Source organism: Vidua chalybeata, chromosome 3, assembly GCF_026979565.1.
Source record: "Vidua chalybeata isolate OUT-0048 chromosome 3, bVidCha1 merged haplotype, whole genome shotgun sequence".
Classification (NCBI taxonomy): domain Eukaryota; kingdom Metazoa; phylum Chordata; class Aves; order Passeriformes; family Viduidae; genus Vidua; species Vidua chalybeata.
Genome location: NC_071532.1, coordinates 102,768,604 through 102,795,077, shown reverse-complemented (window position 1 = coordinate 102,795,077; position 26,474 = coordinate 102,768,604). Strand labels below are relative to the sequence as shown.

The following is a 26,474-nucleotide window of genomic DNA, read 5'->3' as shown; positions in this document are numbered from 1 at the left end:
TCTAGAGATATTTCCAAGGTTAAAACCTAGTAACAGGCAAAGAGTTTCTAGTGTTTTTCTCCTCAGAAAATACATGTATATATCTTTCAGCTGGTCAAATTATCTTATTTGAAATGCATTTATAATGACTGAATGACCTGGTTGTGAGGCTCTATCTGATCATTTGCAGACCCTGTTAAACAACAGCTTGTGCATGACTTTAGCAGATGGTTTAGCTAACATATAATTTCTATAGGTATATAAAATAACAGTTGGAATCAGAAAGCATAATGGCCTCAAGATTGTCTCTCCATTTTTGCAAAGTCATTTTCTTCTAGTTGTTATAGCTCAGCAAAAGACCATACAGAGAAAATGGTGTTGGGGTAAAAGAAGCTGAACAAGGACACTATTTAAGTATTACTTTAGAAACCTTATCAATGTCAATAGTTACAAAAGGGAAGGCTTAAAATGTCGATCTCAAGCAAAGCAGTTTGATCAGCACTGATGCGGTCATGGTCATAAATACCTGCAGTCTCCAGAGAAGCTTAATTTTAACATAGTCAGCAGTAAAGAGCTGGTCTATAAAAAAGAATTCCATAATTTATTTTCAGGAGATAACATATTTTAAAGGATATGCATTATTAAAATTAAGAGGCAAGATATTGCTCAACGGTGCTTGGATTTTATTCCATATGATAAAGAAACAATATCTGGATTCACAGCTGATGCTTTTCAGAGTTTGGAGGGACAGAAAATCCAGAGCATAACTTCAGAAGTAAGTAATAATCCATGCTATACTTCACTTGTATTTGACTGAGGGAGTTAGAGGTCCTGGAGAGCAAGAGGCTACTCTGCAATACCATGAGGGTACTTCATTGTGCCCCTTGCAGCCCTGATCCCAGCATGTGCATCCATACAGCAGGAAAGATAATCTGCAGTCTGCCCCACAACTTTTTCCATCAAGGTATAAAGTGAAATAGTATGTGATATCCTCTGTACCTGTGGACTTGCACTTCTCTTGGAATGAAATGCTGACGTACAAGTGAAAGAAACACACCTCCCACCTACCCCCCTCACAGTGCTGGAATGAGGCCATGGTGCTGCATGAGCTGAGCCTGCAAGGATCCTGCAAGGATCCTGCAAGGACCTGTCAGTCCAGTAGTGTTGGCTCAGCCAAAGAGTCCCAGTGGGAAATTTCTGCTTTGGATTGTCCCCTAGGAGAACCCACCACTCCCTACCGACCATGGAGGAAACTGAACTCTTCGTCTAGAGTCAGCCTTTGTTATCACATTTGTAAATCATTTATCCTCTGTTAAATGCATGGCATTATGTTAGCTAATATTCTGCTGTGAACAGAGGTGAATATCTTGTGTGCAGAGTTGTGGGTGTTCTGCACATGCATTAATGAGAGAATATGTCATCCTCTGGAGCAAAGTGAACATATATCAGAAAGTTCTGTCAAAATGCCTCCTCAGATGTATTTTTCTTAAATATTACAGGCAACAAAAAGAGGATACAACTTTGCAAAAATGTTTACAGTTCCCATTCCAGTTTTTATTTCCAACCTGACCTACCTTCTCATAGTATTTAGGGTGTTGTAATTGTCCATCTCAAACCTAAAATCAATCCAAAATCATTATTAAGTGGTGGGAATAGTTCTGCTCATTGACATCTGTGAGTGTGGTGAAAGAATCCCCAATACTTTCAGAAAATAATAAATAACAATCAACTGCAGCAAATGAAGACAAAGTTTATAAAACTATCAAAACATATAAAACTATCATTGCCAGTCCTACAACACCCACATACATAAGTCTAATTTATATGAATTTTTCCAAGCCTCATTTACCAAAGAAAATTGCTGTCATTATGGATACATCAGTGAATTGGTCAGGATCATTTTTGTTCTACTTCTCAAATTAGAACATATTGATTACTTCATACAATATTTTTTCAAGGGGAAATGTCGGTTTTGGGAAATGGATTAAAAAGCATTTGCAAATGTTTTTTGAAGTAATGAAGACTTTGTCTCTAAAAATGACCATTCTATGTCTCAAAATTACATTTCATTAAGAAATATAAGCAACTTGAATTACAAAGTATATATTGAAAAATATCAAAGTATTTCCAAATTGCCAAAACAAAATGTTACAGCTGATTTGAACCAAAACCATATCTTCTGGATTTATAGCTCATGATGTTTTTAGATTTTTGACTGCTTTGTCTTGATTCAGGACATAAACATTTTTCCATACTGTTACATTTGGCCAGAATGTGAAACCTATTTCCTGCCTGTTTCTTTTTTACTACCACACTGATGGCAGTTCTCCTAGCACAGTCACAGCTGTAAGATATTGGTTTTGCTGCAACCGTAAGGCTGCTTTTGCTGAGATATTTTATATCAGTTCCACAGACCCAAAAGATAACTGTGGTGCAAACCCAGTTTTTTACTTGCTAGGATAACTATATAGTCTTACACACACACACACACACAAACACACACACACACACATCCATCAGATCTAGCTTGTGTTAATCATAAATTTGAGTAGATTTTCCCCTATTTACATCAATTAATCTACTTCACTGAAAGCATTCCTGTAATTCAGCAAAGTGAGTGCAGAGGGTCTCTTGGGTCCCATATAAGCAATGTTAATGTTACTGTAATCCATATTTTAATACTTGAATATAGTGATAGGAGATGCATTAATACCATGGAAATACCCCTAATACCCCTGTTAAAAAAAAAAAAAGAAAGAAAAAAAAAAAAAAAAAAGAAAAAGGCAGAATTATTAGAGGTTAATAGATTTGCTATATTCACTCTGCTAATTTTGTGTCCTGCTCCTCTTTTTGACCTCTTTCTTGCTGCTCCAGTTGCTATCTGTGAGCTCAGGTAAGGCTGTTTGTATTCCTTCTGTTCTCCAGCACTTGGATGTGAGAAGAGCTGAAGAGGGACCATGGACTGTGTTCCTTTCCCTGGCCTGGATGTGCTTCTCTGTTTTCCAGTCACAACACTACAGCAGAGGGGTGCAGCCCTCAGTGGAATTTTATGACACATCTACAATAAAAACCAGTTTGGGCGCTATTCCTGTATTCTGAGGACTGCTGGCAGGGCACAACTCATGTTCACAAGGGTAACATTTCTTGCCTCCAAAAGCAGAGTGTCTATATGGAAAATAGTTTGCTGTCCCATTAAATCCTTGCAGAAGAGCAGTGTTGGAAGAGCCCTGTGTGGCACAGCTCAATCGTGCCCAGGAGCACCCTGAGAGCAGAGCACTACAGGCAGTCATGGGCTCAGGCCTGAGTCCTTCCCCTGCCTGGTGTTATTTACTAGCGTGGACCTGTCTGTCCAGCCCAGCATCCCAACAAGATTGGGAAGAAAAAAAACTTTGCTGGCAAAAGTTTCCAGGACCCCCAGCCAGCAGACAAAGAGTTACTGACAAGAATATATATAACTTCCACCTGGAGGTTGAGCCCCAGAGGCAAATCCCTGACCATCCAGAGGGTGAGGGATCAGTCAGAGAACCTCACCTTGAAAGCTCACTGAGCCCTCACCTACAACACTTAGCAAAGGGTGGAGTGATATTGGTGGTGAAGTGATATTTTTTCGGCATTGGTATCATGGCAAGCTTGAAAATAATTATTTCATACAATTTCTAAAATAGTATTGTGATGAATTTCAGCTAGTTTGAATGAATACTGATTTTTTTTTCCTATTGGGTGAGCTATTCCTTTAAGCCTATAAATACCTAAAAGCAATTTTTTTTGGTGGTTTGTTTGTTTATGTCTTGTAGAGATCTTGCTAATAAAGAGAGGGCAGGGAGCATGAAAGATGGAAGAGAGAGGTTCAACATTTTTAATTTTGACACTGGACAAACCACTAAACAGTTGAGTTTGCATATGATATAAATTTCTTAGCCCCTTGTGGGTAATGAGAGCTGCAGGATAATTAATCACATCATCACTTCAAAAGATAATATGTACAACCCTAATGTTTTCAAATTTCATAAAGATGACACAAGGGCAGCTGGAAACCTGCCAAACTTCAGAAGAGTTATTGAATTATATGCACAGTATTGAGGCACGACATGCATGGATGAAAAACCAATGTTTTGTAGAAAGAAACAGAAACTGGAAAATAATATGATAATGGATAAACAGACATACAGGGTCCACATTTTTGCTCTGTGATATTACACAGGCTGATCATGTCTTGTGCTTGATTAATTAGTCTCCTCCATGTTGCAATCCCCACAATGTTTCTAAGATGGTAGACAATTCTGTTCTTGCTCTCCCCATGTGTGCTTCAAACCTCTTGCAACTGCAAAAAATGGTACCAATGATCTCAAATATAGGATCAGCAGTTTTATCACATTTGTTGACAGGTAGCAGCTCTCAGCATAAAGTAAGCAAATGACCTAATACAGTTGTGTAAATATACACACTGTCATTAAATATGTGTAATAGCTATTATAATTTGATATATTCTTAGCTGTCAGCAGGTTTTGGACTGGGCTCTGGGTGTTCCTGTGTGGCAGTTCAGGCAGAGGTGGCAGCCAGCAGACCCCTGGCAGGCACTGCCAGCTCTGGGAGTGTTGGCTGCTGTGAACAGGGAGCTGTGCAGAGGTGAAGCGAGCAGTGCCCCGAGAGCGCCTTTGGGGGATGCCAGCACGGCCACGGGAGCAAACAAACTGCTGTATCTGGCCTTCCTCCATGTGAGGAGATCTCAGCTTTCCTGTGTGGCCATCACAGCACTGAGGAGTCCAAAACACCACCAGAGCCAAAGATGGCTGTTACAAGCAAAGTAAAATAGAATGAGTTTTCTTTTTTGACTACCACTGAAAGATATAGGGCTTATGATTGTCTTTGTCTGATTTTGTGTTAATACTCAACAATTCTGCTTGTGCAAAACCAACAGTAGTATTTTAGGATTTTATTTCAAATACAGCATGGGGAATGAGACTGACCAACTTCTTTAGTTAGGATAGGTCCCATTTCTATATATCCTAGTTTTGCCTTTTCACTGAAGGAGAAAAACTATTGAGAGTTGGAAAATAAACAATTAGATTTTAAGTGAAGAAAGGCATAGCCTTCTTTTTCAGAGTTGGTGCCAGAATCACTTCCAGGTATGATAAAAAATCGAGAACTTGCATCTAAGTCCTGGGATTTAATTTTGTTCTTCCTCATTTGCCATCAAAAGGATGAAGGACTCAGGGAATGCTTTGCACTGGAGGTGGCAATAAGGATTTCAAACATCCATTTAAATATAAAACAACTACATTTAAAAAGGTAAAAATAAGGGCAAAAGGTGCAGGGCTTTATTTCATCTGCCCATTATCACTACTCTAAATGGGGGCTCAAAATTACTATTTATGAGATATTTTACTCTAAATACTAAGGGAGAAAAATTTGGCCAAAACTCATGACAAGCCCTCTGTTTTGTCAGTGTGAAATACTTGATAATTTGTAATGCATTTAGTCATTAATCATTTTAAAGGGCTTTTAAATGGGCATGGAAGTCCTTTGAGTCTTTTCCATATACAGACATTGGATCAGAAACCTTTGCTACAAATTACTTTTGTCTGGACTTCTAATATAAAATCAACTTGAGAGCAAGGGAAATACATCACTGTTAAATTTTATTATAAGACAGAGCCCTTATAACACATCATGGGAAACATTCTTGAGCTGCTCTATTAATAACAGCAGTGCCTGATTTCTTTGGTTTAAACTTACCTTTTCACATTTTCTTGTGACATTCTCCAGATATAAATTGTTATGATGAAGAGTCATTCAAAGCAAGGGAAAAAGCTGTAATTATGTTTCTCTTTTCTAAAAGAGAGTGGGGCAGGAGGGGGATTATTTTACACAGATCAGTGAAGGACACCCTAATAAAGATTGGTCTGGAACATTTCTTTTTATGACAATTGACTTATCAGCAAGAGCCATTGCAGCAAATCTGGAAATTACATAATTGCCAGAAACTGTAGATATTTGACTTGGCAAGAACTTTAGGTGTCTCTGATTTATTATTTTAAGAATTTGGCTCTGCAAAGATGAAGAAATGTTTAATGAAAGAACAGTAGAATTCAAATGAAATAGGCATAGATCTTGTTTTCAGAGGCTATATTTAAGGCTACATTGTCACTTCTACTGTAACACAAATAAACTAAATTTAAAATGTCCAGGGTGACAAACTGGCAGAGAGATCAATCTGCAAGAAAATACTAATTTCAACAGCTACACACTCATCTTTTCCTCTCCATTTTGTACTACCCTTTGTGGGTCATTCATTATAATATTATCCCTTTTAGCACAGGCAAAATAATAAAACTGTAAAGCTGAAAGAAACTTGTTTATGAGGAATTGCATTTTTTTAATCTGTCTTTCACAAGGCACTGAATCATTTTCAAGCAGCAAAGTTTAAAGACATTAGGTATTATTAAATTTAAGAGAAATGTAGGTGACTAAGATCAGAGTGGTGAAGTGGGAATGTTGTAAACATTTTAGGATTGGAGGGCTTGCACACCACAGCAATTCTGAAAACACCCATGATTATTCTCTGTATCAGAAGACCAGGTCACCACATGGTAGATTAAGGTGAAAGTCTTTGCTTAAACCATTTGCATCAAAGAGATTTACTTTGGCAAGTCCTCCAGGAGACATTTTCCCTTTGATAAACTTCAGCCTCTTTCTGGAGAAATGCTGTTTCCTGAAAATGGTTTATCATCTGCTATTTAATATCGCTTAATGTTTCTCATGTTATCTTACTACCTCACTGAGGAGTTGCTAAGACATCCCACAGTTTATGTGTCTTGGCATTCAGCTGGGCAGCAGCAGCTGGAATCAATGCCACCACTGCTGCTCCTGGCAGCAGCTGCTGACTGCTGCAAAGGGAAGAAATCCTGCTGTGGTGTGAGATCGACATTCCTATCTCTGAGAAGACACAACAGCTGGCACCACCATCACCCATTAGACCAGAAGCTTTGAGTCTGCTATCAGGCTGGAGCTTCTCTGCTGGCACTTGGACAGACCACATCCCTGCCAGGGCTCTTATCATCTTTGTTATGGAGGAGTAAAAAGCCTTGTTAGAACAAAATGTTTCCCTTGAAGTGGAAAACTCACATTATGTATTTCAGTGTCAGAAGATTAGGAAGAAATATAGCAAAAATTTAGCCACTTTGTTATCTCCTTATTTTTTTCCAAGAGTCAATGCTGAATAGATGTTAGTGGACATGTTGGGAAAGGGGAGAGATACCAAAGAGTCTTATTTTTCCTAAATGATGGAGATATTAATAACAATAAATTAAAATTGCTTCATATTTCTCCTGTTCCATATCAACCCTGATGTCATTAACTACTGATGCTGCATAGACAAAGATGTCTCCAGACACCTGAACACCAAAATCTTCTTTCCTCAACCTTGACTAGATGATTCCAAGTAAGTTTTTAGCAAATAGGAGCAAATGAGTATTCCTATGTTCATCAGCAACAAAATATGGAAGCATCACAAGATGGAGCACCTGTTCAGCCTGGACTTTACCACCCAGTCCATGTAATCAGGAGTAGCATGGCTTGTGCTGCATGTCGTGCTACAGCTGAATGGAATAGCTTATTTACTGGAGAAAATTCCACTTGATGCTGGCCTGAAGCCCTACACAAGAGTCAAACTTGTATCATTTCAGGTGAATCTTAACTAGTTTGGGGCGGAGGGGACGGGGGGTTGTGTTTGTTTGGTTTGCTGGATTTTTTTTAGAGAATTTTTAGAACAAACTGGAAAAAGACTGTTAGATATAAGAGCTATCTATCCTTTTTTTTTTTTTTCCTCTTGGTTTTCTTTTATAGCTTAGTCTATGAAGAATGTTGATTTTCAGTGCAATTACACAAATGGAAACAGGAAGTATTTCGAAATGGTAACAGGATTTGAACTCTCTACTGATGCCATAAGACCAACTCACAAAAAATTGTCTCAGAGTGTATTACATGAAAATTTGTGCCTATTATAGATTATTATCTTTTTTCATTATATAAGGAGGGTTAGCATGAAAAACTTTGTGTGTGTTTTCACATATTTCGCACTATTACCCATCCTTATTCCAACATACTATAAAACTGGTATTCAAATCCTCTAAAATAATTCAATTTATGCTATGTTTTTTGCTATGACTTATTTGACTACTTACCTTCTTTTTCATTTCATCAGAATCATGTACAGTGTGTGGTCTGCTAGTTAGAAGCTTTTTCACGGCAATAAAAAAACCCACGAGAATTAGATTACCAATTATTTTGGTAATAATACCAAATATCAGCTGCAAAGACTTCTCTCATTTTTGAGTGAATACATTGTTGGTAGAATACATATAGTTTATATGCTATAGCTCTATTTCAACCTGGACTGAAAAATGTTATTTAAGCAAAATTTGCTCTTCTCCTCTTAGAATATAGCTAGGGAAAAATATATAATTTGGGTTGCAATAATAATTTAAAGCAACTTTTTTCATACTTCAGAAAGCTAAATTTGCCAAGTTTTGAGGCTTTGTAAAATCTGTTTATACATGCTCAGGAGAGATGTACTTGAGTTAGCAAAAATTAACCTGCTCTGAGAATATTCTTTTCTCACCTAGAGGCCCAAAAATCTCCTGCAACATGCTGCAATTCACAGAAAAAAAAAAAAAAAAAAAAAAACCAAACCAACCAAAAAAAAAACCAACCAAACCAAACAAAAAAAAAACCCCAAAAACCCAAACAAAAACAAAATCAACAAAAAAACAGCCACCAAAAAATCAACAAAAGCAAAAGATAAAATCTATTGTAATGTATCAAGAGTCTTTTGTCCAATGTTTCTGAGCTATTCAGATGCTGTTATAGTGAGGTAAACTAGAACTGCAGGATTTAAATTTTTCCCTACTCTCAGTGGTACTTTTTTGACATTCATGACTGACAAGGATTCATAATTTGATGTAATTCAGATGAACTGGAGATCTAAGGGACTTTACAAAGGGTTTCTAATGTAAACAATTCTTACAGGACAGAAAAAAACCAACCAAACAAAAACCTATTGCTATAACAAAACAACTTTTCCCTTTGAAAAGAGTTTGCCGCCAACAAAACAAACCCAGTTACCCTTTGCCATTTTCCATTTCTATGATGGACTATTAAGTGTTAAAGATTTAACTTCTGTGTGGGCTGTATGCAGCCCTTATCACTGGAGGTCTGCTGTGGCTCATTTGAGATTTCTCCTGATGAAAATACCCCACTACTGGCAGGAAAGATAGGATTTTGACCATAGAACTTATTTAAAAGATGTGGAAGAAGGTTATGCATAAGGACAAATATTCTAAAACAAATTAAAGAAGACAGTGAGAAATACCATGTTCAAACATCTGTAATATTATTTGAGCTACAAGTATGAAAGGAACTGTGTCTCTTCAGTAGGAATGAATGGATTCAGACTGGAGAACAAATGGTACCAGTAGTGATAAGCACTACTTCTGGATTTTCTAAACAACAGATTTCATCACACACCTCCTGCCTGGATAAGAAGACATGTTATTTTTATTTGATTAGCATAAATGGGAAGGATATTAGAGAAGCAGTATCTACAGAGAGAGATATGGGTATTTTTTTTATCAAAAAACTAGCAATCAAGTCAGCTGAAAATAAATTGAAGACACAAAGTAGTATTCAAAGCTTTGAGTCAAAAATAGAAAGAAAGAAAAATTGCATTGATTTACTAGCAGTGTGTATTGCAATAATGTGTCTAGGGGGTGAATTCAGGACCAGCTCAGCCTTCTGACTAAACAGTTGCATCCCAGCATCATGCAAATCCTGATTTACAATAATCCTCTGAGTCTCTGTGAGCAGACAAGGCAAAATAAAAGGACATGGCTGCAGGTCACAAAAACTTTCAATGCACTTTAATTAAAAGCAAAAGCTGGCAGTGGCTAGAACTGTCACCAGAGAACTGACAAATTTGAACAGGCCACTGGGACCTGTCAGGGTCTCTCCAAATACTACACTCAATCGGATCCCCCAGTGATTCACTGCATTTAAATGCACTAACAACTTCCTATCCACTTCTATAACCTCTCTCATGCCACAGACCACCAAATTTCACACAGTAATATACACACAAGCCCAGCAAAATGACAGAATATATATTTCAGACAAACAGAAGCTACTTGTTGAGTTGTGCTTACACAGCAACAGGCTGCCAATGAGTAAACCTGAACTGATACTGCCAAGAGCAGGCACAGCAGCACTGGGCCAGCACAGGCTGTACAAACACTTCCTAGTTGCCCTGTGCTCTTTACTGCTGCCACATTGACACACCAATATAACTACTTTGAAGACCCTTCGGTGAAGATCCTTGGATAATCTTTGACTGTAGTTCTTACAAGCTCTCCATCTTTTGGTAAGTCTGTAGTTTCTAGCTTTGGAGCCCTCCACAGGGCTTGCCAGGCAAATTCCTGCAGTACCTTTGGAGAGACTTCACATTAATCTTGTTGAAAAGTCTCAGATTCAGAAGTCTGGATTCATTCTCCCACACTGTGCCAGCATTACACACACATACTTTTGCCAAAGGCATTGACTTCAGCAGGACAGTCACCTGAGGCTCTCTGTGTGAAAGAAAAAAGGGTGCAAGTTAAGCCTTCAGTGTAATGAACGGTCTGCTACACATACTTTTTTTTTTGTTGTTGTTTTTTTTTTTTTTGGTGGTGGTGGTGGTGGTTTTTTCCCCCTTTGCAGAGAAAGAACATATTGAATACATCCAACCTGGAAATTTTCTGTACAGGAAGGAAAATAGGATGAAAGCTGGACAGTTAATGTATTTTCTTCAAAGTCAGGAGCTGAATTTGATAACCTCTTTATATGATCTATGACCTACTGAAATCTCATTGAGTGCCTTTTTTTTCTGCAATTTCACACCACCACTTAAAATGAGGTATAGCACCATGTAAAATTATTTTGTGATATAGGTACTTACTATTAAATTGTAGAAGCCTCTGACTGGAAACATTACTTTTATATTTTTACTGGTGTTGCTCTTGTCATTGTTATCTTTCCACATTCTCAAGAAAAATATTGAAAACAGAGAAATGTAAACACTGCTTTAATATAAATAATACAACTTGAAAGTCACTTTCAAGGGAATTAAAAACAGGCTGCTGAAGTGTTCTCTACTGTGATGCAATCACAGTAAGAATTGATGAACGTGTCTGAGGAATGTTCAAGTCGCTAAAACAAAAGGAGAAGCCATAGCAGGAGGAGATTTTGAGTGTGGGTCTCACCTCAGTTGCAGCTGAGTCCCATAACCTCAGCTCATAACCCTCTGCACCAGGAAATTCCCACTAGCGATCACACCAACTAGGTCAGCCCAGTTTTCTTGGCTCTGTGGGGGCCAAGTGCAGGAGTGGGACTGAAACACTGCACTGCAAATGCACGACACAGCAGCACAGCTGTGGGAAAGCATGCGGAGAAGGGCAACTGTGGGAGCCTCACACTTAATGCTTGAGCTTGGAAAGGTCTGCAAAAATAATCTTCCTTCTACTGAGAGGATTTGAGAAGGGAGGAGGGGTGTCATATGGGGAGCACCTTCCTGTGTGTTCCTACAGCAGCAAACACAACAGCTCCCCGAAGCTTTCTGAGGCCCTTGGAAACTAGCACAACACAAACAAAAACACATTATCATTTCTTTTAGTCCTTACCTGTTTTCTCCCAAAAGCTTTACTTGCCAAAAGGAGAGAGGGGACCTGAACCAGAAATGGGATACACAATCCATGAAAAAGAGAATCACATCATAACTCAAGTAACAGAGATGTTGCGTGCAGCTTGCTGACAGGTTTGAAGCTGTAGCTTAGAGAAACCCTAAATCTTCTCTTCTATTTACACTTCTGGCTCCTCTTTCCCCATCAGGAGTGCTGCACTAATCACTTACATTCCTATTTTTGGACCTGGGCAGTAACTGTGCAGCCAAAAGCATTCTTGCTGCAATTAAACTTTGTCTCCTTTATGAGTAGGTATAATCACATCATCCCACACCCCTTGCTTGGATAAACTGGTACATTTTATGACTATATTCCTATTCTTCATTGCCTAGGAGATTGTAGAAAGTGTATTTTTTTTCCTCATATTCATAAAGAGACAAACAAAAAGCTTTGTTCTCAAGGACAGCAGCGGGATGGCTGGCTATGTAAACAAAATTCCTGTTGCCCAGTTTGCTCTGTAGGTGAGTTACACTGTGGCTTAAGGCTCAAATGAGACTTGGTACGTGTGTAAAGATGAAAGGCAGAAGTTCTGGTTTTGGAATGCAGTGGATCTGTTTTTCCAATGTGTGAATAACATCAGTGCAGTAGCAGACAGTGGATGATTTTGCTCTGATAGCTCTGCCATTGCTCTTGCTGTCCAAAGCCCATGGGACTGCTGTGCTGTCCCATCAGGGGTGCCCAGCAGCTCCATCAATGTCACTCTGGTGCACACATTGTTTGATATCTTCCTCCAATTCAGGAAATGGGTGGGAAACCAGTTTGCTTGAATGGGTTTCTCTGAACGCCTGGAACAGGGGGAGGAGAAACACATTTAAAAGACTTCCTTGTTCTCCTCATTATTAAAACTATAACTAACGCAATGCAATAGAGATTAAGTGATATCTTTATGGTAGTTTTGCACAACCGCACAAAAAAAAATCTAAGAATCTTTTTTAATAAGATGTTCTCATTAAAGACTTTAATTTAATTGAATACTTAACATGAACCCTCGTGGACAATAGCACAACTAAACCATGAGTATTTAATACATAATAGGACATGTAATTACCAGAGTGAATCTTAGAATAGTGTAATGTCTTTTGTTATGGTAAAATGAATCAATAGGATTTCAACATTTAGGTTTCAGTCTTGCACAGACACATCCCTGTGTGGAGCTGTTTGCGTGACTAGACCCTCCATTAATTTCCATTAATAAAGAGATAATTAGTGCATAATGAAAAATGCTCAAACAACTGTCTCTATTATAGAGAGCTGAATCTAAAATTTTTCATTATATTCAACTTTTTATTCAGTAGGATCTTGGAACCCCAAAGGGTTTGTATGTACAATTTATCTACATTCCATCTTACGTGTGGTTGTTTTGCAATGCAAACATTCTTGGAATATTTGCTTGGAACGGGGACAAACCTTTCTCCAGCTCATTTTTTTCCCCTTGTGTGCTAAATGCCTACAAGGTGATTCCTACAGAGTGCAACAAAGTCAAATCCTGAACAGCTGAACCTGTTATTATTGATATGGTTATTGTCATTTGTCTTTGTTTTTATTGATACAAAAGTAATGACTTTACTAGAGATTTGTTTTTAACTCAGAAAAAAACACTATATTTTGATAGCATATGTGCCTTATTTAGTGCCTTTTCTGACCACAGATTTTCAAGAAGACTCCATTTTTGTCCTATTTGTCATGGTTCACATTCTTGAAAAGGTGGCCAGGATTGCTTGCTCACTGAATGCTTCTCAATTCTCCCTGTGGCAAACTACTAGATGGGGCAGACATATTCAGCTTTGGAGATAAGACACCATTTTTCTACTTTTTTAGTTAGCATCTAGGTAAAAATAATATTTTATCTGAATCTCACAATTCTTCTTGATTTGTTTTTACGTGTCACAGTTATGTGATGAGTCTTTCTTGGGGTAAAGATAGGTAAAAAATTGTTGTTCAGAATAGCTGGAAGAGAGTTCAGTTCTAAAAGTTTGGTTACAGTTCTATTTTCCTAGGAAGAATTATATTAAGTCCTTTAAAGAGAAGAAATCTCCCAAAAGCCAAAGATAAAATTTGGCTGCTGATTTCCTTCTGAGAAGATTAACGATTAGAATTAACTTTAGTAATAAGGCAAGTGAAACTTGTATTGCAATGATTAAACTGGATTTCTTTGGGAAGAGAGTTCATGGCTCAGCAAATCTTACTGAGCATTTGTGTTGGATTCAGCTTTCCTTGTCACCTGTCTCATGAGTATTGGAATGACTCATGCTTAGAATGATGGAGGTGGAATAGATCATCTAAGAACAAAATATCTGTGTCATTATGGGAATTTATGTGGCTGTTGCAAAAGAATATATTATTAAAGACCGTAGCAAAGCAATGCCAGGGGAAGATGAAAGGCAGTTGCCATAGATTATAATGTGATGCCACAGGTTTTTGCATTGTTGTTTCCCTGCACAACACAGAGGGTGGGAAGTGGTAGGAGAGAGAAAACGAAAAATAATGCTTCAGAGGGACCAAAAGAAACTGTCATGAGATGAAAACGGAAAATGCAATACTGAAGGTATGATGCAATACTGAAGGTTTCTTCAGCATATAAATGTGCCTTCTAGGCATGATGCGGTTTCATATGCACATCCTTGGCACAATAGAACTGTTTTTTTATTTCTGCCTGTGTTAAAATAAATTTGATAGCAGCAGGCAGGCAAACAAAGGAATATAGACTGCCTGAGATCCACATTGAGGATTTGTAGAAATCATGTAGAAATGCAGAAACACATGTAGGAAATCAGCTGTTAACTGTTTTGTAGAATCAGTTCCTCAATACTAGGATTGTATTATAGGTCCTTATACTATCTACAAACAGGAGGATTTTACAAATTATTTATCTGGCTGGTCAGATGTAATGTGGCAGTGTTACCACACATTTTGCCATGCCAGGTAGACCTAGATCAAAATCATTCTCAGGTTCCTTCCTTCTGTGAACACCACACTCACGCTACAGGTCTTGGGCTCTTAGCATGAAACATCACAATGCATAGATGAAGTAAAAGTCAGTGCAACTGCTCTCTGAAGTGACCCTGGCATAACTCTGGGAGAGTTAGGTTCTGGATTCTATATGTTTGTGATATAACTAGGAACAATACATACTGGGATCTATACATTTAAAGAGAAATAACATCCTTCCAATAAAAAAATTATTGCAATTTTGCTCTCATTATTTTAAATATTTGGAAATATTTAATGTCTTTCCAAAGGAAGTAGGCATCAAGAGAAGAAAAAAAAAACCTACAACTTTTTATTATTTTCAGTGATGCAATTTGAGCTTCTTCTTGAATAAGAACATATAAATCATTCTGGGTGGTTGTTCTTAACACAGGAAAAATATCAGCAGGTCAAGCAGGGGGACTTTCTTTTTATTTGAATACTTGTAACAGACTTCAGAGAACGTGCATGACTAACTATAACAATATACATACAAAGATAGAAACACAAATTCTTTTTTTTTTAATGTAAATGCCCTACAAATTAATGCATGATAACAGAAAATTCCTTTCCTCCCCTTTCCTTTTTAGTTTAGCTCAGAAACCACAAAGTCATTCAGTTTTGGATCCATTCCTATTTCCCAGACTCCCCAGGAGGTTTAGTGAAAGCAAGACATAGCTCTTTCCTGGAACCCTATGGGCATTACTACATGTTTTAGATGTAGATAAGGCTGCTACACTCTGTATTTGGGAAGTCAAGATTTCATTTATAAGGTGCTGAAGCTGAAAGGCTTTCATGTCAGGCCCTCAGCTCACAATCTCCAGCAAAAGAGGAAATGGAGGGTATGTCAGCAGCAGGCAGCCAAGCACAGAACAGAGACATGGCAGCTCAGTGCATATGTTCACACAGCTGAGTGCTGTGTAGCGATACCACGTGCGTCTGGCAAAGTATTTCTGTTATCATAGCACTGCTTTCAGCAGCAGCGCATCAACAGCACTGCTTGGCCCCAGCACCAGATTATCATCTTTTAAGTTTTTAGATGTCTTGCATAGGTTAAAAGGAGTCTTCACTGTGTGATGACTCTTTGCTTGGGTGGACAGGAAAGGGGGTAACAAAATAAAAACCAAGAATGTTACTGAGGAGCTTTGATTTTGCTCCTGAGTAGATGCAGGGTGGTGGGGAACACAGAACGACAAGTCCACCTGGGCACGGCTCTGTAAAAGTATTGTCCCATGTTCACACAGAGAGGACAATTCAGTTTTGTAACCACCAAAGAATTGCTTCCTGATTCCTCCTGTTCTTTTCCCCTCTTCTTCATGGGCAATGTACCCAACAGTTTAACTAAGAATTGTCTCTTCTTAGAGATCATCTTCTTAGACTAGTGCTGAAGTCTCTGAGCAGGACAGCGGTAGTGACTGGGACCAGGAGCTGCTATTTTGTGTCTTGAACCCTTTTTCCAGGTCAGCCTGGCTGCTCCACCTGATCTCACTGTATGGAGGGGAGCAGGTGTGGCATATGACATACTACAGGTCTGAGCTCAGACATGGAAACACACTCAGAGTGAAATAATCAGAATAAAATTCAAGGAAAAAAAATCACATCTATCAGTAGCAGAGCTACTAAAATCAGGTTTGTTCAGATTGAAGTTTGCCTTTTGCAGTTTCCCATGACAACAACCACTACAATGATTTCCTCTAACCTCCCCATTTTCCATCACTTCCCCATTTCCAGATCCTTCCCTGGTTAGCTGGACATCAGGCAACATAGCAGATTTGTAGGTGGCAGATCAGCCAGGCAGTATTTGTTTGCTACTACAGCAGGGGAACAAGCAGATAAAGTGCTTTCCCCAGTAGGGCAACAAATTGCATGTTACTGTTGATTCTCATTAAACATTTTAACAATTTAAATCTCTTTGAGATCTTTATCCTTCTGTCAAATTTGTTTGCAGCTGAACATCACTGGGGAAAGACAGACAGATGGTATAATCACATAAACCTCCTTTCACTGGGAAGCCACATTAAAAAAAAAAAAAAAAGGAGGGGCAAAAGTAACAAAACCATCCTGTTTCTTTTTGGAGACTGGATGGAGGCAGAGAGAGATCTCACAATCAGATACAGATTATGTAGTGATCAAGGTTGGAATCAATATTTAGAGTCTTCATTCAAAATGTTAAAGGGGCTTTGGTTGGTGATCATATGTGCTACGATATAGATATCACTATGGGTCTGCTGTGCCATATCCTGTACTGGTTTAGGAGAAAATCCGATTCCTTCTTCACTTTCCGCTCTCTCCTGCAGCTTATCAGTGCGGAAACCTTTGCTGTGGTTCAGATGGTGATCTGCAGAGGCAGACACGACCATTTCAGACAGCTGTATGAGTATTAGATGCTGCCCATAGCTCTGTGTGGGACTCTGGATTTTAGGACCACGCCAACCTCATGCCAGAATAACAGTTTTTGTGGGTGTGAACACACTCTCAGCCACACTGCCCACATTGCTCTTTCTTGAAGATATTTTCCATGTGGCATAAAGGACCCAAGGTCACAGACATCGAGCCCATTTTGACTGCTAAAACATAGATCTCCTGGGAATTTATTGCAGTTAACACTAAGTCAATTAAGCCATTGCAGTTAAATAATACATCGCTAATGCTGCTGGTACACTGAGTGCTGCCGGCTCCTGCCGGACATCAAGCAGCGGCGGGCATCGCTCCCCCGAGACTGCGGAGGTCAGGGGCCGGAGTCAGCGTCCGCTGGAAGGGGCCGCCACAGGTGCCGTGAGGGCGGCGGGGAAGGGCCGCAGCTCCGGCTCCCGCGCACCCCACGAGCCCCACGCTGAGGGGAGACTGCGGGCGGGCTGCGCCTCGGGGTCTGAGGGGCGGGGGGGGTCGCCGAGGCCAGGGCCGGGGCTGTTCCTCTCCGGAGGAGGGCTGCACCGCTCCGAGCCGCGTCCCCAAGCGCCCACAGCGCCGGGGAGAGGCAGCGCCGGTGCCTTCCCCGCCTGGCCGGGGCGGGGCAGGGGGACGGCCGCTGCCGCCGCTTCCCGGTCGCCCGTTACGGCCCCGGCCGCGCCCGGAACCATGAGCGGCTCGGGCTCGGAGGAGCCGCCGCCCAGCCAGGCGACAGAGGAGGACCGGCAGCAGGAGGCCGAGCGGGACTGGGCGGCGGCCAAGGCTTTCTACGACAATCTGGTTACCCAGAAGCCCCGGCCGGTGAGTGCGGGCGGGCCGGGGGTCCGGAGCTCGGGGGTCCGGGGGGAGGCTGGGGGCCCGGGGCCTGAGGGCCACGGGCCGGCGCTACGCTGAGCTCGCTCCGCAGCCCAAGCCCCAGAACGCCATCACGGTGGCCGTGTCCTCCCGAGCACTCTTCAACCTGGTGGAGGAGCAGCGGATCTACGAAGAGCAGGGCGTGGAGAAGTACGTGGAGTACCAGCAGAAAAACGAGAACATCATCTTCAAGCCCGGACCGGCGTTCTACTTCGTCAAGGTAGCCAGGAGGCGGCCCGGAGCGGGTGGCCCGGCGGGGCAGGAGAGCGTGTGGGGTGCGGCGGGGCGCGGGGGATGCCGCGAGGCCAAACGTCGGGAAGAGGAGGAGCACGAAGCCTCCTGCAGCGGGGATAAACCTGCCTCGGGGAGATGTTTTTGGGAGTTGTTCTCCCAGCGCCGAGCTCGTCGCGGCGGGGCTGCCCGGGAGCATCCCCCGCATCTCTGCGAGCCCTGGCCCCGCGGCCACCGCTTCTCTCCCCTCTCCCATTCCCTCTCCTCTCCCATTCCCTCTCCTCTCCTGCCCTCCCCTCCCGTCGGCTCTAATGCCGAACGCCTGCGGCAGAGCACGTACTGCTCGCGTCACCGGGACCGGAGTGGTACCCTCAGCATCCCGTTCCTCTCTGACCCTTCAGCCTGCTGATAGTGACAACTTCACCACCCTACAGCTTTGTCTTCTCCTTTGTATCCCGGCTCACAGCACCACATCCCAGGTGTGGGTAAGGAGGAACCTGCTTTTTCCACTGGACATGGGGTGTATGAAGCACCTTTCCTTTTAAGACCATTTCAGTGAAGATAAGCCCCAAATTTTTTTGTTTAAGTTTGTCACAACCTCCTCCTCCCCAAAACCACCCAAAACAAAACAAATAAACCAACTCAGTTCCTCTCCCCACCTAAAAAAAAACCAAAACAAAACCAAACCCAAACAGTGGGTGTTGATTTTCATTTATTTTGTTCAGCTTTAAATTTTCCTTGCTTTTGTTGTCACCCTGGAAATTGTTCTTGAGGACCAGCAAAAGAGATGGAGTCCCTACTTCTGAGTCAGGGTTTAAAAAGAGCTGAAATTGAATATTTTGCTTTCATTGCACAAAAAAAAGAGAAATGGCCAAGGAAAACACCTTCCAGCATGGAAGCAAGTAAAATTACAGAAAAGTGAAAAAAATTGAAAATATTTGAAGTTTTTAAAGAGCACAGGTTTTAGTAGGACCGTCTTGAAAAAACACTGTCTATAGAGTTAATTTAATTACAGTCCATTGAGAACTGTTTGCTGAGCTTTACCACAGGGACTTTAGAAAATTAATGAAATCATAATTAGAAATCATACTTGCTGACATCAGAGTTGTTGCGGAACATTTCAGGTTTTAAAAGTAGATTTTCATTACTTCAGTTTTGGTCTCAGGAATTTAAAACATTTTCTTCATTACTCACTTTATGAACATACACAGTGGAAAAATTACTGATGTCAATACCCATGCATGTAAATATAACATAGCTATTAGTAGCATTAATGGCACAAGCACTGAAAAGGTGTTTGTAACATAGAAGTGTGGTCATAAAATAATTCACTGTGCACACCAGTGAGGGCAGACTGACTTGGGAATTTACTGCATCTTTTCCTATATGTAGCAGCCCTGCTAGCACAGTTAGTTTTTAAGATTGAAGTTCAGTGTCAAATTTACTTAAGAGTATAAGCACAATTTGACTCTTTAACTGCTCATACTTTGGAAATCAGAGCTTATAGCTATGCCCAGCTAAATGCAGCTTGACCTCTGTTCCCTTCTGATATGCTGTTTCCGTTTGAATTCTTTATATTGCTTAGTCACAGGAATCATTAGGCTAGAGAACTGTGGCTTTGTTGAGTCATCCTTTTTACCTGGAGACAAAGAAAGCAAAAAAGAAATAATATGTTTTTCTTTGGATTCCCTTATTGAAATGTTTAAGGTACTAACTTAAAAGCATTACATCTCATGCTTGTAGTGCTTAAGATTTATAATCACAGGCCAGGGTGTCTTCAGACTGCAAAGTATAAAGACACTGGACAATAAATGGAATCCCCTCCTCCACTCACCCTTATTCTCTAATAATTTAAGAAATTGCCTGTGTAATAGAGTATTAACAATAGAAGTGAGTTATGATCACATACCAAGATTTTTTTCTAGGCCTTACACCAGGCTGTAACTTTGAATTTTCCTAAGCACAGTGCCATAATAACATAGCTTTTTAAAGTGAGAGTTCCAGAATTTAATTATGAAATCTGTGGTTTAGTTCTGAACAACTAGCCTGAGTTTTTAAAGCATGTTAATAAAAATCACTCTATCTTCATTTGATGATTCATTATTGATTTTGTTGCTGTAATCCCAAAGAATTCCATTCAAGGGTCAAGATGAAATTCTAAATAGGAGAACAGATGGATACAGAGAGAGATAGGCAGATGAAAGGTCAGGGAAATAAGAATGCCAGACTGTGGGTATAACATGTTGGCCAATTATCTTTGAAGAGCTCTCAAATCAAAATCTGTCTCATTCATCGATGCAATTAGAAACTCTCAAGCTAATCAAGCTGACAGGATGTGATTTTGTACTCATTACTTAAGGATGGTGTTTGACACCTATTGACCTGCACTGTGTCAGTAAAACAGCAAAAGTAAATTCCATAGCTCAAAAAAAAGTGAAAAATGTACTTGATTCCTTTCAAATGAACCCAGTCAAATGGTTGCTGGGGGCAGCAAAGCAGAAGGAGTAAAAGAAGTTCAGCAAGTTAAACTATCAGGTATTTTACACTCTCCTTCAAGATAATCCTATCACTAAAACTCCAGTGACTAAGAAAGGAGGCACACTTGACTGTTGACTTCCACATTTTCAATCTGCAGGCACTGGAGCATGTCAATGCCCGGCTTCTCGAGCTGTACCCTGATGATGAAGAACGGTTTGATATTGTCCTGATGACTAATAACCATGCCCAAGTGGGAGTGAGGCTCATAAATAGCATCAATCACTATGGTAAATAAAAAGAATTACTGATGTGTAGAATTGCCACCTGTTACATAATAATATGAATTAATTTTATAGTATTAGACAGAATTTGATCCAGTGGTCTAGATTTGTCAGGTGTGAACCATAACTTCTGAGAAGTCCTTAAACTTTTTCATATTTGGTATCTATGCTCCCTACACATACATCTTCACAGCAGTTACTCTGCTGTCACAGAGGGAATTTTTCCCCTAAATTCTCAATAAAGATGGGCTGATCAAACATTGTAATTGTTTGAAGTTGTGTAACTTGTTGAAATTACAATGAATGTATTTTCTTAAGTTTACTGTAAGCTAGGCTAGTGTACCTTTTCACAGGTTCCTTTAACAGCTTTGTAGTGTCAAGGCAGAGCCACACCTTCTGCTGTTCTTACTTTAGGCTTAACAATTGAACGTTTCTGTATGACGGGAGGAGAGAGCCCCATTGGTTACCTGACTGCGTACCTCACGAACCTGTACCTCTCAGCGGATTCTGACAAAGTGCAGGAAGCTATAGAAGCGGGTATGAATTGACTTTCTTTTGCTATCTGTTGACATCTTTTGTTATCTTGTGGAGCTTGTTCAAAAATTATATATATTGTGTGTCTTTCACAGAAATTAGTGCTGCTTCATCAAATGCAGAAAGTCACCACTTTATATGGTGCAAGCTTATAACTTATTTTTACTCAACCAAATAAAATTATGTGATACAGTTCCTCTCTGACCCTTCAGCCTGCTGATAGTGACAACTTCACCCTACATCTTTGTCTTCTCCCCTTCAAAAAGAAACAAGACTCTCACCTCTATTCAGCTTCTGTTTGAATAGCATCATATCTTTGATACAACTTAGAAAAGCAACTTCTGTGCCCCCTTCTTGTTAAAAAGTAACAAATACTTTGATTGAGTGGTCTCCTTGGGATTTCCTGCTTTTCTCTCATTTGCAGCAGAGCTTGGAAGCATTTTTATATAGTCTTATATGAAAGTGGAAGGAAGCATGTCCAGGATGTTTTGGCAGTTGGACAGCTTCCATGCATTTGTGTTACAGAACAGGCATCTCTAATTAGCTTTTGTGATCGGTCATGCTCACCATATATAAGAGTCACCAGCAGTAAGTTGTTGGAACCAAACTGCTGATGGTTTCATGACTGACTTTGCAGGACATGCTAACTGAGGGTCTCTGATCTATTTTCAGGCATTGCATCAGCTACGATGTTCACTGCCAACAAAGACGTTGTTTACTCGGATACACAGCTGAGGGTGGCTTTTGATGGGGATGCTGTTATCTTTTCTGATGAATCAGAACAGATTTTCAAAGAGCAAGGATTAGATAGATTTTTTGAACATGAACAATTGAATGAAAATAAGCCTCTTGCACAGGTTTGTATTTCTTTAAATTCTTGTTTAAAATGAGTTTCCAGAAGATCTGATGACTTTTCATTGCTGCTGTATTTCTCCATTTCCCCAGTGTGGATGTGTTCTTTGTGAAAGCTGATGCCCCTATTTATTTCCTTCTTTGAAGATAATCTTTAAAATGCATGTTTCACATAAAAGGGGCCACGATTGCAGTCCTTTTACCAGGCCGTCATTGCAGTCCTCTCTCATTTCTCTGAGAGAACTGCATATATAAGACAGTCACTGACAGTTGTCTTTTAATAGTATCTTTAGAAAAAGAAATGTTAGTACTGATTTCACTGATTTTTTTTTAATCACACTGTAGGTAATGTTAATTTCAAGCACTGAGATATTCTGGTTATTAAAACAGGATAATATCTGCTTAATCCCAAGCAGAGCTATGCCATTTGTCTAAAACCACAAATATTTTAACATTAGCTTAAACTGAAATACCAATTCTGCTATTGTTAAGAACAGTGTAAATTCAGAGTAAAAGCTTTATTTATGAAAGAACTGGACAGTGCAATTTGAACAAAACTGTCATTTGCTTCTAAAAATTGGAGTATAGTATAGTCATTAGTTTGGAAAGAGTTCATTGATGGCTTTGTAATTAGGTCTTCCACTGTTTTTTGTGCAGGAAAAAAATTACAGCTCATGGTTCATAGCAAAAAGACTTCTGTGTTTTCAATGAACATTTTATTAAAGACTGTAATTAAAAAATAATATTGTAAGAGATCTTGTAAGCCTTAGTGAGAATGATTTTCCCACTGATCCTACCATGTAGTGTTATGGTTTTACCTTTTTGCCAATGTGTGAATTCCTAGTGAGGATGCAGACCCATTTGGAGATGTTACATAGAGAATTTGTGGAGTAGCACAGCATTAGGAAAAGGAATTCTCTGTGCAACTGGCACTTGGGAAGAAAGCAAGAGAATTATTTGGGGAATTGTGGACATATACTAAATATGCTTCTGGTATTTCATGCTCAGGGTCCTTTGAAGGGTTTTCTGGAAGATCTGGGGAAACTCCAGAAGAAGTTCTATGCAAAAAACGAGCGATTAAATTGTCCTATAAGGACCTACCTGGTCACAGCCAGAAGTGCAGCGAGCTCTGGAGCAAGAGTGCTGAAGACTCTCCGTAGCTGGGGTCTGGAGATTGATGAGGCACTGTTCCTAGCAGGAGCACCTAAAGGACCAATCCTGGTGAAAATCCGCCCTCACATTTTCTTTGATGACCAGATGTTCCACATCGAAGGAGCACAGAAATTGGGCACTATAGCTGCACATGTCCCCTATGGCATTGCTCAGAAGTACCACAAATCTACATGACTGGAGGGTGCTATTAAGGATAAGGTTCTTAACTCAGCCAGCCTCTAATCTACCAATAGTTACATCTGAAAACCTCTGCATTTGTGTTTTGTGAGCACTGTGTCTAAAGATTTAACTTCTGGCTAGAACAGCCTTTAAAGGAAGTATTTTTAATAGAGTTATTTTAATATAATTCTTAAGGAGTTTAGATTTTTTTTACCTGTCTGTATCTAATACTGTGGTTTTGATATTAGGAGATTTGTACTGTTTTTATAGTTTGAGACATATTCTGAGAGACAGAACAGTTATATTTTATCTAAAAAACTGTCGATGGGTTATTTGTAAGAAAATTCATTCTGCAATGCTGGTTTTTGACAGTTATTTCTGAAGTTCCCAAAAGCACAGTTTACATGTAACTGTTTACCTGTTGGTGGTTTGCTGGTTAAATATGTGTTCAGTAGGTTTGTCACCACACAGTTTTGGCTTCTAGTAAAATATTCATGCATTTGGTCATGTTTGCATTATTTTTCTATATTGTTTTCTTATCTTAATAAAGCTGGCTTTCCAGAACATTGTCGTTTTTCTATGTAGAGGTTTTAGCATCATTTCCTAGGCAGAGTTTGTGTAATCAGAATGTTCCTGATGTTCAGAACCAGAAATTACCACTTTCAGTCAAATCTGAGAGCTCAAGGTCTCACCTTGACCTAACATACTTCACAGAACTGGGCAGAAGTCTGAGATGCTGTGAGTGTATTGGCTGAGACAAAGGCTGAAGCTTTAGAGCATGCCTTCATAATAGCAGATAATCTACCTGGAAGTAATGTTGTTGATGGAACTACTTTCTTCTTAACTAGATTCCCTTGGGATTTACAATCGTTCTGTGATCTGCATGAACTCAGTTTGGCAACTTCTGATGAGTTTCCAGGGAACAGGTGTCTGTTGCTGCATGACTTCATATTTACACCATAGATCTATTCTCTCTCTTTTATGCTTAATTCCTGTATCTCATTGTTATCCATGTAACTAAGTGATATCCAAATGACACCATTAACATCTGTCAGGTGGTGTTTGTTCTCTTTCTCTCCCTAGTGGAACAACTATCCTATTTTATTATTTATTGTTATATATTCATACCAGAAGAGACAAAACCAAAAGAATGTACTTTGCAGTGGGAGTAGAAATGGTGAATCAAGCTTGTCATGATCTGTGGTTCCTGTGGGAATTCGGCCCAGAATCTCATGCTAGCCTCTGAAAGTTTAGTGTCCTCTGTCCAAATGAACTGTCTTGTTATTGCAGAAAGCTCCACTGCATCAATTATAGTTTCCCTCCCAGGAACATAGGCAATCATTTTAATGTTCTGGGTCCAAGCCACAAAGTTCTTTGGAAGCAAATGAATGCTGCATGAAACACAAATAGATACCATTGGAAAGATTTTCAAGTGTTCACACCAGTATGTGATGTTGATGGGATGCACTGCAGATTTCTGGTGTACTTGGAGCTTCGTATGTGCTAAAGGCTTTGTGCCCAAAACGTATCACATTTCCCAGCCCAGCCAGGAGGTGAGGAAGATGTGAATTAACTGAGGCCTGGTCATTGTCTGCCAGGATGGGATAGAGTTACCAAATAGAGATTATGAAAAATGTTATTAGCAGATGTTTTTATGCGAGAGATCAGAGTCCACAAGGAATTCAAAAATATTCCTTAGCTATGGAATATAAATTGTGTGTGTACCTTTACCACAAAAGCATGGCTGCAAATTTCAGAAAGACCAGTCCTGCCTTTTTGAAGCAGAACATGTATTATCTGGTTTTCATCCATGCATTGTTAGAGCTGTAGAGATTGGGTGCAGGAAATAAAACTGGCATTTGACTCTCACTGAACAATTACGTCTTAATCATGAAAAGGTTAATGGAATCCTTAATCCCTATAGGAGTGCAGAGGTGAGTCTCATACCTGTCAGGGCAAGCATGCAAATCAGTGAATAAATTGGAAGCCGAGTCTTATGGTCTATTATGTTTACCTTTATTTCCAATGAACCATCCATGTACAGCAAGAATGAAACCTACTGGCCAGGACACCGGAGCTTCCAAGTCTTTTTTGTTCTGTGCACACAGTACTAGGGGACTCCCTCTTGCAGCGTCCTCCTGACAGCACTAAAGCATGTGTAAAAAGTGTTCACAAATCTACATAGTAGAATTTACATTCTTAGTCACAGAATTCAAATTGACATTAAAGTTCAGAAGCTGATGTTAAGGCCCACAATCACTTTTCCTAAATTAGTTGAGCAAAATGCTCTTAAATGTTTCAGATCATACACTGTCTTTTAATTGTCAGGCAACTGTCCCCAGGCTCGATGGCTGTGTCTCTGCATATCCAGCTGGCAGCATGGTGGGGGAGTGGAGCCTACTAGTTCATGCAAGTACCTTCCAGACTAATCTGGATGTTTGGGGAGAATCAGGCTTGCCAAGCAGCCTCTGCCTGTTAAAATTATTTTCTTCTGCTCCAAGGCACAGCTTGGCTAGTGGACTGAAATAATCTTTTTCAAGAAAATTATGTGAAGTGGGGTGGGAGCTGAGGGAAAGTGTTTTCTATTTTTGTAGACATAGAAGAGAATTGTCTCTTAATAGCATTCCAATCCACAAAACAAAACAAACAAGCAAACAACAACAACCACAAAACTCAATAAAAATCTCTTGCTTCTCATGCTTATCATGCTACCATGAGTTTATGCCCTCATAACCCTAAGCCAGTTACAGTTAAAACAACAGAAATATTTTTCAGTAAGGGACTAGAA

At 39.8% G+C, this 26,474-nt stretch overlaps 1 protein-coding gene across 1 annotated transcript; it reads left to right on the top strand.

Annotated features, from left to right (window-relative positions):
* Positions 1-17,257: 17,257 nt before the first annotated feature.
* NT5C1B (5'-nucleotidase, cytosolic IB) lies at positions 17,258-24,250 on the top strand. The gene is made up of 6 exons (XM_053938210.1): positions 17,258-17,924; positions 18,031-18,198; positions 20,845-20,974; positions 21,383-21,505; positions 22,175-22,359; positions 23,363-24,250. Exons 1-6 carry the CDS (start codon positions 17,793-17,795, stop codon positions 23,699-23,701), a joined length of 1,077 nt encoding a protein of 358 aa, XP_053794185.1. The 5' UTR covers positions 17,258-17,792; the 3' UTR covers positions 23,702-24,250.
* The last annotated feature ends 2,224 nt before the right edge of the window (positions 24,251-26,474 follow it).